Raw genomic sequence first — 13,591 nt, forward strand, 5'->3', positions numbered from 1 at the left:
TCGGCGGGGTCGCAGCTGCCTCTGGAAGGCACCGAGAGGTACCAAATGGCGCAAATGGTCATCACCGTCATAGGGAGGGGCTGCACGTGGTCGTGGACCACAGCGGAGTGCTCCCAGACGAGTCAGAGTGCACAGACCACAGAGTCAGAGAGCTCTCTCTGAGCGAGCGGAAGCGGGAGAACCGAGAGATAATAAAAGCCCTTTCTCGATCTGATTGGTCGCCCCGCCAGCGCCTCGACCTTCTTTGGCAGCAGCCGGATCTGCCTGTTGCCGTGGCCTAGCATGCCACGCCCCAGCTCCAGACGCCGCCGTCGGCGGTGCGGGCGAGGCTGTGAAAGTATCCCGCCGACACAGCGACGACGCGCCGCCCTACCAACGCCTCGACCTTCTTGGGCAGCAGCTGGATCTGCTCGTCCCCGTGGCCCAACCGGCCAAAGGTTCCACTGCCCCAGCTCCAGACAGCGCCGTCGGCGGTGAGGGTGAGGTCGCTGACCTCCAGCCGACACAGCGACGACGTGCTGGTCAGCCAAGGCTTCGACCTTCTTCGAGACGCTCACAGCGCGCTCACCCAGCGTCGACGGGAGGCGGGTCGGCGTGTTCAGCCGCCTCACGCCCTCGCCGTGGCCGAGTACCGATGGTTTCCAGTTCGGCGCAGAGCCGCACGACGAGAGCCTGGGCTGAACCACGGCGCCAAGCCGCACGACGAGAGCCGCCCCTCGCCGTCGGTGAAGAGGCTGTGCGTTTCGCCTGCCGCCGCCCTCGCCGGCGGGTTGGCCTCGCACAGCAAGGCAGCGAAGCACAGCCACCGCACGGCGCAGCTCTCGCCCTCTGGCTGCGCCGGCAGCTCGAAGCCGCGCTCTTGCGCCCACAAGCGGATGCCCTGCTCCGCGAGCAGGCGTGGAAGAGGAGCGAGACGGCCGAGACGCGAGCGATGTCGGCGGGGTCGCAGCGAGAGACGACGCGCACGAGAAGCTCCCTGGGGAGGTCGAGGAGCCGGGCGGGCGGCGGCGGCGCTTGAAAGAATTTAAACAAGAACTCTCTCACAGCACACAGGCTCGACACAGGTGCGAACTGGCGCGTGCTAGTACTATCACCGGCACACCACCGGAGCCTGAAAGAAAAATTCCGTTTTCCCAGGCGCCACACTTTTCTTATACTGTCCCGTTTTGCTGTTCACAGCAAGGGAGGGCCTCTGCGGCAAAGTCAAACCACCCCCCCCACCGCCTCCCTCCCTCCCTCCCTCCCTCCCACAGGCAAACCTTCGGCTCCCGCTCAGAGGCTCGCCGCGCCCGTGCGGCGCGCCGAGGCGGCGCCGAGGCCGGCGCCTTGCACCCCGGCCGCGGCCGGCACCGCCTCGCCCCACAATTGAACGCCCTGCGCCCCTGCGCAGGGGTACCACAGGCGTCGCTCAAAAACGACGCCGGGTGTGGGCTGCTGCTCCCTTGACCCGTCACCCGCCGCGCCCTCGCCCGGCCGCCTCACCGCTCACGGAGCGCTCGGCGGCTCGCCGCCGCCGCCGCGCGTCCCGCGCCGCCACGCATGCCCCTTGCCCTGACGCGCGCGCTCTGCAGCGGCAGAGCGCGCGTCTGTCACAGACGGAGCAGCGACCGCCGGTCGCTGCTCCGCCCCCCCGTCGCGCGCGCCGCGCGCGCGCCGCCGCCGCCGCCGCCGCCGCCGCCCCCTCCTCGCCGTCTTCCCCACCCTAGCCTCTGTTGCGCGCGCGCGCCCCGCGCTGCGCGCCCCCGCCCCCACCCCCGCCCCCGCCCCCGCCCCCGCTCCCACGCGCCCCTTCCCCGGCAATCGAGAGGTGGCAGAAGCCGCCGTGTGTGACACATATTGCGGCACGTGAGTGAGACAGAGCCCCGGCAGCGCGCGCGCAGCGCAAACAGGCGTTTCAAACAGCAAACGGGACGGCCTGCGCAGCCTCTAACTATTTTTGGCGGCGGTTGTGAGCGCGCGAGCAATGCCGCGCGAGATCATCACGCTGCAAGTGGGCCAATGCGGCAACCAGATCGGGATGGAGTTCTGGAAGCAGCTGTGCCTCGAGCACGGCATCTCCATGGATGGCCGGCTCGAGGACTTTGCCACTCAGGCGCCGAGCAAGCGCCCGCACGCAGCAGCAGAGCAGCGGATCCAGCGGGTGAGCGCACTGCGCACGGGCGCTGAGGCCATTCCGACCTTGCCCGCCCATCCCAGGGAGGTGATCGCAAGGACGTCTTCTTCTACCAGGCCGACGATGAGCAGTGCGCGCGCCGCCGCCGCCTCCGCCACTGCCTCCCTCCCGCGCCTGCCTCCTCCCCTCCTCGAGCGCCCCCCGCCCATTCATCCTGCCCCGGCGCCGCGACCCGCCCGCACGGCGATCGCACACGCAGCCACCACGAACGGCGCAACGCTCCCTCCGGGTCGTTCTCGCCTCCGACCCGCCTCGCGTGTGTTTCTTCCGCGGCTTAGGTACATCCCTCGGTCGCTGCTGATCGACCTCGAGCCGCGCGTGCTCTCGCACGTGCAGCAGACGCTGCCGCGCCTCTTCAACCAAGAGAACATCTTCTCTCACCCTGAAGGAGGCGGCGCCGGCAACAACTGGGTGAGCTGCGGCTCCACCGCCGCCTCCACCGCCGCCTCGCCGCCGCCTCCACCGCCGCCTCCACCGCCGCCTCCTCGCCGCCGCCTCCACCGCCGCCTCCACCGCCGCCTCCTCGCCGCTGCCTCCACCGCCGCCTCCTCGCCGCCGCCTCCTCGCCGCCGCCTCCACCGCCGCCTCCTCGCCGCCGCCTCCACCGCCGCCTCCACCGCCGCCTCCTCGCCGCCGCCTCCACCGCCGCCTCCTCGCCGCCGCCTCCACCGCCGCCTCGCCGCCGCCTCCACCGCCACCACCTCGCCGCCGTCTCCACCGCCGCCTCCTCGCCGCCGCCTCCACCGCCACCACCTCGCCGCCACCACCTCGCCGCCGCCTCCACCGCCACCACCTCGCTCCACCGCCACCACCTCGCCGCCGCCTCCACCGCCGCCCCTCCGCCGCCGCCCCGCAGGCGGCGGGCTACACGATTGGCGGGTCGGTGCAGGAGGAGATCCTCGAGATGATCGACCGGTGACTCCTCCGAGAGTCTTCCGAGAGCCTTCCGAGAGTCTTCCGAGAGCCTTCCGAGAGCCTTCCGAGAGCCTTCCGAGAGCCTTCCGAGAGCCTTCCGAGAGCCTTCCGAGAGCCTTCCGAGAGCCTTCCGAGAGCCTTCCGAGAGCCTTCCGAGACCCTTCCGAGACCCTTCCGAGACCCTTCCGAGAGCCTTCCGAGAGCCTTCCGAGAGCCTTCCGAGAGCCTTCCGAGAGCCTTCCGAGAGCCTTCCGAGAGCCTTCCGAGAGCCTTCCGAGAGCCTTCCGAGAGCCTTCCGAGAGCCTTCCGAGAGCCTTCCGAGAGCCTTCCCAGACTCATTTGCGAACGTGCCTCTGAGAAACGCGGCGCGCACACCCCAGAGCAGCGAGGCAGGCACCTCCGAGGCACCTCCGAGACACCTCAGAGGCACCTCCGAGACACCTCCGAGGCACCTCCGAGACACCTCAGAGACACCTCAGAGGCACCTCCGAGACACCTCCGAGGCACCTCCGAGACACCTCAGAGGCACCTCCGAGACACCTCCGAGGCACCTCCGAGACACCTCCGAGGCACCTCCGAGGCACCTCCGAGACCCGCCCCCCCGCCCCCCGCCCCCCAACGCCGCAGCGAGGCGGACGGGTCCGAGTCCCTCGAAGGCTTCATGATGTGCCACTCTATCGCCGGCGGCACTGGCTCCGGCCTCGGCTCCTTCCTGCTCGAGCGGCTCAACGACCACTTCCCGAAGAAGCTCATCCAGACGTACTCCGTCTTCCCTAACCAGTCCACCGACGCGTCCGACGTCGTCGTGCAGCCGTACAACTCCCTGCTCACACTGAAGCGGCTCACCCTCAACGCCGACGCGGTGGTCGTCCTCGACAACACGGCGCTGAACCGCATCGCGACAGAGCGGCTGCACGTGCCAAACCCGTCCGTCGAGCAGATCAACCAGCTCGTGTCCACGGTGATGGCTGCGTCGACCAACACGCTGCGCTTCCCGGGCTACATGAACAACGACATGATCGGCCTCGTCTCGTCCCTTATCCCCACGCCCCGCCTCCACTTTCTGATGACTGGCTACACGCCGCTCTCCTTCGACCACCTCGGGGGCGAGGCCAACCCGCTCGCGGTGCGCAAGACGTCGGTGATGGACGTGATGCGCCGGCTGCTGCAGACCAAGAACATCATGGTGTCGTGCTCGACGCGCAAGGTCCACATCTCCCCGCACCTCCCCACACCTCCCCACACCTCCCCACACCTCCCCACACCTCCCCACACCTCCCCACACCACCTCTCCGCACCTCCCCACACCTCCCCGCACCTCCCCACACCTCCCCACACCTCCCCACACCTCCCCAGGACCGCGGCTGCTACATCTCCATCCTCGACATCATCCAGGGCGAGGTGGACCCGACCCAGGTGCACAAGTCGCTGCAGCGCATCCGCGAGCGGCAGCTGTGCTCCTTCATCCCTTGGGGGCCGGCAAGCATACAGGTCGCCCTCTCGCGCCGCTCGCCGTACGTCAAGTCGCCGCACCGCGTCTCGGGACTGATGCTCGCCAACCACACGTCGATCCGCGACCTGTTTGCGCGGATCGCGCAGCAGTACGACAAGCTGCGCAAGCGCGACGCCTTCCTCGACAACTACCGCAAGCTGCCCATCTTCGCCGACGACCTCTCGGAGTTTGACGAGTCGCGGGACGTGCTGCACGAGCTGATTGAGGAGTACCGCGCGTCCGAGTCGCCCGACTACGTCAACTGGGGCATCGAGCGCACGCCGGGCGAGCCGGACCCCGGCGCCTTCCAGGAGCGCAAAGCAGGCGAGGCGGCGGTGGTGGGGCAGGGATGAGCGCGCAGCGGTCGACCCATGTCCCTCTCCGGCGCGCAGTGCCAGTGGCGCGCGGCTCCTATCTATACATCTAGTTTGTGCTTGTATGTGTGTAAGTGACTGACATGCCTTGTGGGCTCAACACCCCGTTTACATGCGCAGCGCCGCCGAAGCGCAAAAAAACACCACCGACGCGAGAGCGGCGCGCGCACCCGCGCCGACATGCACACTCTCGCAGCCTCTCTCGAGTGGGAGTGGGTGGCCCGCTCATGCCATATCGGATCGCAGACCACGATAATCGATGCACAAGCACATGAGCATGTGCATGTTCATGTGATTTTGGAGATTGCCCCACTACTCTCACACGACACATCTCCAAAACCCAATTTCCCGAAAACTTTGCCAAAAAAGCGGTTTCGCGCCGCGCGCTGGCCGCGCCCGGCGCCGGCTGAGCCCTTTAGCCTCGACACCTCGACACCAAACCTCGACACCAACTCGACACCTCGACACCCCATGCCAACTCGACCAACTCGACACCCCTCGACATCCCTCGACACCTCTCGCTGTCTGGTGTTAATGGACCCCCTTCCCCTCCCTCGCCACCGTCACCGTCACCATCCCCGTCGCTACCGTCCTCCATGCCCGCCGCCCTTTGTTTCACACTCGTCTCTGCCATGTCCGCCGTCGCCGCCGTCCTGTCCGCTGCGCTCTGTGCTCCGTGGTACAGTCGCTTATTGTTGCTCAGGATTAGCTCACGCACCAGGGTTTGTGCCGTGTACGCACAAAAACGATAAACCGTATATGGTTATGGACATGCGCCAAATAAACTCAAAAAGCCTCGTGACCACGAACGCGATCAACCCATGGTCCATTATGCTAGATAGAGAGGGCGTCTCGACAAGCGGGGTCCTATAAGCTATATAATCTCGACGCGAGACGCGCGGGCTCGCCCTAGCTACGCCCTGAGACGCGACTCGCGAGAGACGGCTCGTTGTGCGAGTATATGGGACACGATGTCTCAAATATGAGGGGTTTTGACTCCTACCGGCTCCTGACGCTATCCCTGGCAGCTCTAATGACCAGGATCAGTAGTGCTATGATAGAGGCTGCCCATACTAGCGCAGGAGCTGCCACACTCGCCCGGACCGTCCCCCTCTGGGGCCGGTTCCGCAGCCCGCGAGAGCCGACAGCGGGGCCGTGCCGCGGGTGCCTACTGCCGAGTGCCACAAACACTGCGCCGTCCCGCCACCACCTACAGGCTGTCTTGTGTGATGGTTGGGATGTCCAAACGCCACCATCTTGGCTCTTGCGACCTCAAACCCGCGAGCTGTATGGGTGGTCCTGACGTCGACAGACGCCCGAGGACCACGGTGAAGCTGAGCCGGAACGCGTCGACAAGTCTCGTCTGAGCCCGTGGCGGTCGCCGGCTGAGTCGTTGTGCACGGGCCGGTACCTCAGGCGTCACCTCCGCAGCCTCAGGTCTCACACTCCATCACCGCCGCCGGGACGCCTTCGGTGTCACGCTCGGCGGCGAGTTTGTGGCAGCTCCACAGCGAGCGCGGCATCGAGCCTATTCGGTCTGGTCGGTTAGGCGCACTCCCTGGGTGCCAGGGAGTGCGCCGAACGCGCGAGCGGTGCGTCCTGGCAGCCCGCGCTGGCTGCGGAGCTGCCACAAACTCGAGGCACGCTTTTTTGGGACATTTTCGACGCTTTTGTCCCATATACTCGCACAACATGCCAGACGCGACGAGTTGTTTCTTCTTAGAATTTCTTGTTTGTAGCGTTTTGAGACGCGGCGCCTCGAGAGTCAGGGTCGAGAGTGGGGCTGGGCTCTGGGCTCTCTCTCGAGAGCGAGCCGGGCCCGCCACAACGACAAGCCCCGAAGGATACTTTTGCTGTAACGCAGATTCCGGACCAATCTCTCCTACTCCGCCGAGACACGGCTCTCAGTCTCTCAAGAGAGAGCCCTCAGTCATCGTCTACGATCACGTCCACCTCCACCACGCCGTCCTCTGAGGCGCCGCCCTCGCCGAACCAGCTCGACGACGCCGCGCCTTGCCGAGTGAAGACGCCGGTCGACGCGTCCCTGTCGTCGCTAAAGCTTGAGCCGCAGCTGAAGCAGGTGCCGCTCTGCCCTTTGAGCACCTGCACCGGCGCTCCGCATTCGGGGCACGCGCCCTCGATCAGATTGGAGGAGATGTACCACGAGATCAGCGGCCCAACCACGAGCGGCACGAGCGAGAGGAAGAGCAACCCGTTAAACAGCCACCCCAGGGCACCGCTGGCCACGAGCGAGACAAAGATTATTGGGCCGACGAGGCTGCTGAGCCCGCCGCCGCCGCCGCCGAAGCCTCCGCCGCTGAGGCGCATGCGCGGAGCCTCCTGGATCCTCGAGTGTGGCCGCTCGGCCTCCGCCTGCCCTGGCCGACTGATGTGGTGTGCGATCGAAGAGCGGAGTGGCGCCAGCGAGGAAGAACGGAGAGGCGCTGGGCACGGACGGAAGGCCTGCGCCGATGGCGCCGCTGCCAGCAGGGCGACAACGACGTTCGCCCAGCCAAGACAGCCTCGAGAAGAGGCGTGCATCGGGCTCGCGCTCGCCACGGGCAGCAAAAATCTGGAACACAAATGAGAAACCAGGTCCGCATGTGAGGCGTCGTGACAGCTGACGAGTGGGAGTCAGAAATGTGGTCCTTGCGCGAGGGGAGCTCGATAGACTTGAGGGGCCAGGATACGCCGCGAGGAGGACGGAGTTGCGCCGAAACGCGAAAGAAGCCGCGAGAACAAGGGACCGGCAGGCGGCGGCGCCGCAGGACGAGGCAGAAGAGAACGACGCGACAGAGGAGGAAGTGACAAGGGAGAGAACGACGAGAGTGGGACGGCCGCGAGGTGGCATGAAGGTTGCAGCGAGAAGCGGCGAGAGACTGCGAAAAGAGATACGAAGAGGCAGACTCCCCAGGGTGGGCGACGGCTAGCGCATCACACTCCTCTCCTTAAAATCCCTGTGTGGTGGCGGCGTGCCGTTCTCCCATCCCTCCCTTGGGTTGTCTGTTTTCTTTCTTTCTTTCTGACAGCTGACGACGAGATTACCACTGGTGTGTCGTCCTCCTCGGAGTCGTCTTCCCCGGCTTCCTTCCGTTCGGCTCCACGTTCAGTACGTTCAGCGTGTCTCACCCTCCATGCCGTGAACAGGCGCTTTATCCACCCTATATTCTTCTCTCTCTCCTCTGCCCGTGCCTTGGTCGTTGTTTCGCACTCTGTACGGCAATCGAGGCTGCCTTCCCCACTACCTGTAGTTCACTCGTCACCTCTCCTGCGAGCTCCTCTAACCCGTAGCCAAATTGGCACTCGGGCGTGTGCGCGCGTGGACACTACTCCTTGCTGTATGTCCCTACGGCATATTAAGATGCCGATAAATGCCTCAAGAGCCGAGTGGGGGCCGGAAAGCCCAACACTCCCTCGCCAGGAAGCATCGCAACACAAAGAGCTACGTGAAATGAGCCCACGGCTCTACTAGTGTAGCCAAACGTCAGATCGACTGGACGAGTACAGGACGGACCGACTGGATGGATCGGACCTGGACTCGCGCGACAGCTTCTGGCTCAGCTCTTCTCGCATTCTTCTACCCACCACCATCCCCTTATCTCCTCCAATGTCTGAGCAGTCGGAGCCAAGGCAAGCTGCTCAACTTGAGGGGACGAGGCCAGCATTAGCAGTAGTGTTGCTAGCTAGCCGTGGGGGATATGCACGCGCCAACGCCCGTCCAGGACGGACGGAGGCGTTAGGACAACGCAACCCTAACCCGTAGCCAAATTGGCACTCGGGCGTGTGCGCGCGTGGACACTACTCCTTGCTGTATGTCCCTACGGCATATTAAGATGCCGATAAATGCCTCAAGAGCCGAGTGGGGGCCGGAAAGCCCATAAGCCCAACACTCCCTCGCCAGGAAGCATCGCAACACAAAGAGCTACGATCTCTTCTCTCCTCGTATACTCCGACACATCGAAAGTGGGAGCGAAAACTCAGCCTTCAGTTCTCAGCGCCCTCACGGCCCGCCGATGGCAAACCCGACTCCCTCCATCCGTGTGGCGCCGCCCGATGGTGCCGGGAACCCTATTCCGGAGCGATTTCCCCTAGGGTTAGCGCCGAGAAAGCCGGGCCCCTTAGCTCCGGCTAGGGCTGCGGGGCCTCCGAAGCCGACCCGAGGAAGGGCCGACTTAAGGGTTAGTATAGCGGGCCGATAAGGCCGCCCACACCCGCGAGGATGGCTGTGTGTTTGCCTCCCCGACTCGGACGGCCGCCTCAGAGGGCGGGAGTGCTTCCTATCGCCCTCTCACCCGCGGGTGATGGCCGAGTCCACGGAGCCGCACGCTGCCTCTCCTTCGACGCAAGGCTCCGACTTCTATTAATAGAGAAAACCCCATCTGCACCAGCGTTTTAAAGTGAAATCGTCAAGAGAAATCGATGCACCGGGCTGGGCTTTGGGGTAGGCAGCCACCTTTTTGAAGGTGAGGCGTATCTGCCGACCTGTGAAGACGCTTTACTTGCGAGCAGTGCGTGGACCAGATGGCGCGAGGGCACCAGCGCTGCCCACGGCACCATCTCCTGGTGCCCCGCTGCCGCCCCACCCGCCGCGCCGCCCGCCGCCGATGGCCCGGCCGCCACCGCCACCGTCGGCGGCCGCCTCCCGCCCACCCGCACCGCCGCCCCGGCCACTGCCACCCGCGCCGCCGCCTCGCCCACGCCGCCGCCGGCCCACCCTCCCGCCCGTCGCCGCTGCCGCCGCGCCGCCGCTGCCGCCCTCCGGGCCGCCTCCGGCCCCGCCACCTGCCTCGCCGCCGCCCACGCGACTGGCCTCGCCGCCGCCACCGCCACCGCCCTCCCCACCGCCCTCCCCTCCGCTCTCACCGCCGCCGACGCGCCGCCACGCCGCCTCTGCCTCCGCCCTTGCCGAGCCGTCGCCACCGCCCTTCTCGCCGCCTCTGGGGTGCCGCCTATTCCGTGGCCCTCGCCACCGCCGCCGCCGTCGCCGCCCCCGCCGCCACCGCTACCGCCGCCTCCCGCCCCGCCACCCCCTCCGACACCGTCACCCCCCTCCCTCACACCATCCCGGCCGGCCTCCTCCGTTCTAGCCCCAACTCCCACACACCACCACCGACCTCCCCGCGCCCCCACACGCCGGCCCCGCGCACCCACGCCACCACCATCGCCCACGTCGCCCTCCCGGCCCCCCACCCCGCGCCCCAGGCTCTTCATAGCTCCGCTCGGGGCGTCCTGGCGCCGCCTCCCCAACCGCGACGGCGGCTACCGGCCGGCATAGCCCTTCCAGCGCCGGCCGGGGGCTGCGGCGGCGCGCGGCGCGCGGCGGGCAAGCTGCCTGCTGGCGGGCGGCGCTTCTAGTCGTGATTTTAGTGCCGCGTAGGTCGCCCTTCGGCCACTTCTCGGGCGTGCGGCCGCAGCGCGGCGAGAAGGCGGCGCGCTCGGCCCGCTGGCGGAGGTGAAGCCCCCCAGAGCGGAAGCTGGCGGGCCGGGGGCGTCGGGCGGGTGCGCGGCGGCACCCGTGCCACCGGGACGGGCCGTGGTGGCCCGTGTGGCGGCCGTGAAGGGCCGTTTGGTGCGCCCCGGCGGCCTCCTGCACGGCGGCCGCCGGGGCCGGTTTGGAATGTGTTTGGGGGGGTGGAGTGGTCCGGTGGCCGGTGTGATGGTCGTTTATCACCCTCCTATCACCCACTTACCGCCCCCGGCCGTGGGGGCCTCTCCAGACGCCGCCATTTATGATTTCAAAGGGTCCTGCCGACGCTCATCACAGTGCGGCGGAGGGGCCGGAGCCGGCGCCGCGGAGGACGAGGATGGCCGTGACGGACCGGGACGAGCTCTGGGAGGTTCAGTGTCAGTGAGTATATTGTAGAGACCACCCATGTGCACAATATCTTGACTGAGAGCTAATTCTGGGGAGGCGATGCCGGGGCCGTACAGCAGCTTGATGGTGCTGCGCCGGCGTGCGTCCCGCCGGCCGCCGGGGCCGGTTTGGACTGTGTTTGGGGGGGTGGAGGGGTCCGGTGGCCGGTGTGATGGTCGTTTATGGCCCTCCTATCACCCACTTACCACCCCCGGCCGTGTGGGCCTCACCGGACGCCGCCATTCATGATTTCAAACATCAAAGGGTCCTGCCGTCGCTCAGTCCGAATCACAGTGGGGCGGAGCCTACCCTGTCAAGTGACTGCACTCCAAGTGCTCCAAGTGGTCAACAGTGCGCCAAGTGCTCCGACGCACCTGCCCGCGGGTGAGTGATTGTGATTATGAGTCTCCAAAGATTGTATTCATGCACCCATGCTGCGATCAGGCAGGAGGCTATCATACACCTCTGCGTACAAGCACCTCGAGCAAAACACACCCGGCCGCGCGCAGGCATCTCACCTGCGAGCTGGCAGTTGCCAGTCGGGCCCTCTCCCTCCTGCCACAACCTGCTCCTTCGTGAGAGAGGCCTCGGAAGCCGACGTCTCGACCGCGATCTACTTCTTCGCTTCGATGATCTTTGGGTGTGCCTTGCGGTACTCGCGCTGCTCCTGCGCGTGCGCGGGGCGGGGAGCGGGGCGGTGAGGCGCGGGCGAAGGCACGCAGTGTCGCGAGCGGGGTAGAGCTGCCAAGCCAGTCTATGCTATGACTTTGGAAAGGAAGTTGGGGGGCTGGGTAGGGGTGGAGGAGGGGAGGGAGGAGGGGGAGATGGAGGAGGGGCGGGAGGAGGGGGAGGAGGTGGTGGTGATGGAGGAGGTGGAGGAGGAGGAGGAGGAGGAGGGGCGGGAGGAGGGGGAGATGGAGGAGGGGCGGGAGGAGGGGGAGGAGGAGGTGGTGATGGGTGGAGCGAGCCGTCTGTCTGTCTGTCTGTCTGTCTGTCTGTCTCTCTCTCTCTGGGGAGGATGGAGGTTGGGACGGTGGGGTCGGCCAGGCGGCGGGGGAGCCAACCTTTGGAATGGCGGCCGGGTGCCTGTCCAGCTCGGGCGGCACCGGCTGCTTGCACGAGGTAAGCATGACCTTGAGGTCGTAGAGCACGTTCTCCTCGATGCCCTCGCCCGTGACGAAGGTTGTGGCGACGCCCTTGCGGCCGGCGCGGCCCGTGCGGCCGATGCGGTGCGTGTAGCTCTCGATGTCCTGCGTGCAGGGCGGCGACGCGTCTCTGCTGCGGGTGTGCTGCGGGTGTGCTGCGGGTGTGCTGCGGGTGTGCTGCGGGTGTGCTGCGGGTGTGCTGCGGGTGTGCTGCGGGTGTGCTGTGGGTGTGCTGAGGGTGTGCTGTGGGTGTGCTGGGCGTGGAGGTGCGAGGTGCGAGAGCGAAAAGGCGCAGAGGTGCGTGGCGCGTGCGGAGAGCGGTGGAAGGTGCCTCGGAGGTGTCTCGGAGGCGGTCCCGGGTGTGTGAGTCGCGGGTGTGTGAGTCGCGGGTGTGTGAGTCGCGGGTGTGTGAGTCGCGGGTGTGTGAGTCGCGGGTGTGTGAGTCGCGGGTGTGTGAGTCGCGGGTGTGTGAGTCGCGGGTGTGTGAGTCGCGGGTGTGTGAGTCGCGGGTGTGTGAGTCGCGGGTGTGTGAGTCGCGGGTGTGTGAGTCGCGGGTGTGTGAGTCGCGGGTGTGTGAGTCGCGGGTGTGTGAGTCGCGGGTGTGTGAGTCGCGGGTGTGTGAGTCGCGGGTGTGTGAGTCGCGGGTGTGTGAGTCGCGGGTGTGTCGAGGCCGCCTTCGGCATGTCGTAGTTGATGACGTGCTCGACGCCCTGGATGTCGATGCCGCGCCCCGCGATGTCGGTCGCCACCAGAATCTCAAACTCGCCCGACTTGAAGCCCTCGATCGCGAGCTCGCGCGTCGCCTGGGAAGGAAGTGATGAGCTGAAGAGCAGCCTGGCTCCGGCTGGACACATAGGCACACACACACACACACACACACAAGGCTCCCCCGCCAGCTGGGCCGCCACACAGCCCGATAGAGAGGGGAAGAGCAGCCACAGGCTCGGACCGGACACTTGCGCGGTGCTGGGTGGGGACGCGGGACAAGGAGATGACGGCCACACTGGAGCGACACACACAGACACACAAACTCACAAGACTCACAAGACACTCGCAATTGGTCCTTGGGTTCGGGGCCGGAGTGGCCCGGGATCCCCGCACCCCAAGGGAAGGTGAACCCTGGGAGATTGCAGGGAGAGTGCGATCTCGCGCGATCTCGCGCGTCGCCTGGTCCTTGCCCGAGTGGATAACGGCGGTCGGGTAGCCCATCTTGTCGAGCGAGCGAGAGAGCACGTCGCAGCCGCGCTTGCCTGCGGGTGCGGCAGGCGGACGGAGGGGCGGACGGGGGGGTCAGCGGCGGGGGGGAGGCGAGGGGAGCACGGAAGGGGGGGGGGGGGGTGGCCCGGGCGGGCCCCCGGGGGGGGGGGGGGGGGGGCCCCCCCCCCCCTTCCAAAAAAAAAAAAGGGGGGGGGGGGCCCCTTTTTTAACCACTCCAGGAAATTTTCCCTTTTTTTGGTCCCCCTGGAGACCTCCCCCCGCTGGGGGGTGTTGGCCCTTGAGGAAATCTTGGCCCCCACCTAAACAAAAGGGGGGTGCCCCCGGGAGTTTTTTCCGAACCCCCCCCCCCACGGGGGGTTTTTCCCCCAAAAAATTTAAGTTTCCCCCCGGGGGGGGGGGGGAATTGGGAAAAACCCGGGG

The 13,591-nt window shown here is 66.7% G+C and overlaps 3 protein-coding genes across 3 annotated transcripts in view; 1 reads left to right on the forward strand and 2 right to left on the reverse strand.

The window, feature by feature from the left end:
- Positions 1–1,963: 1,963 nt before the first annotated feature.
- EMIHUDRAFT_75075 (hypothetical protein) lies at positions 1,964–4,933 on the forward strand (the record flags this gene model as incomplete). Its single annotated transcript, XM_005773261.1, has 6 exons — positions 1,964–2,140; positions 2,197–2,243; positions 2,452–2,584; positions 3,030–3,088; positions 3,716–4,295; positions 4,445–4,933. 6 exons carry the CDS (start codon positions 1,964–1,966, stop codon positions 4,931–4,933), a joined length of 1,485 nt encoding a protein of 494 aa, XP_005773318.1.
- Positions 4,934–6,880: 1,947 nt separating this feature from the next.
- On the reverse strand, positions 6,881–7,805 carry EMIHUDRAFT_241711 (hypothetical protein; the record flags this gene model as incomplete). The annotated part of the gene is made up of 3 exons (XM_005773262.1): positions 6,881–7,193; positions 7,407–7,526; positions 7,702–7,805. 3 exons carry the CDS (start codon positions 7,803–7,805, stop codon positions 6,881–6,883), a joined length of 537 nt encoding a protein of 178 aa, XP_005773319.1.
- A 3,395-nt stretch (positions 7,806–11,200) lies between these two features.
- EMIHUDRAFT_419193 (hypothetical protein) overlaps positions 11,201–13,591 on the reverse strand; it is a gene marked incomplete at its 5' end in the record, with an annotated part of 3,336 nt that continues 945 nt past the window's right edge. The window contains 4 exons of the mRNA XM_005773263.1: positions 11,201–11,475; positions 11,873–12,058; positions 12,628–12,744; positions 13,109–13,203. Of these exons, the coding sequence (XP_005773320.1) occupies positions 11,422–11,475; positions 11,873–12,058; positions 12,628–12,744; positions 13,109–13,203 (452 nt within the window). The remainder of the gene's footprint in view (positions 11,476–11,872; positions 12,059–12,627; positions 12,745–13,108; positions 13,204–13,591) is intronic.

This window comes from Emiliania huxleyi (genome assembly GCF_000372725.1).
Source record: "Emiliania huxleyi CCMP1516 unplaced genomic scaffold EMIHUscaffold_340, whole genome shotgun sequence".
NCBI lineage: Eukaryota > Haptophyta > Isochrysidales > Noelaerhabdaceae > Emiliania > Emiliania huxleyi.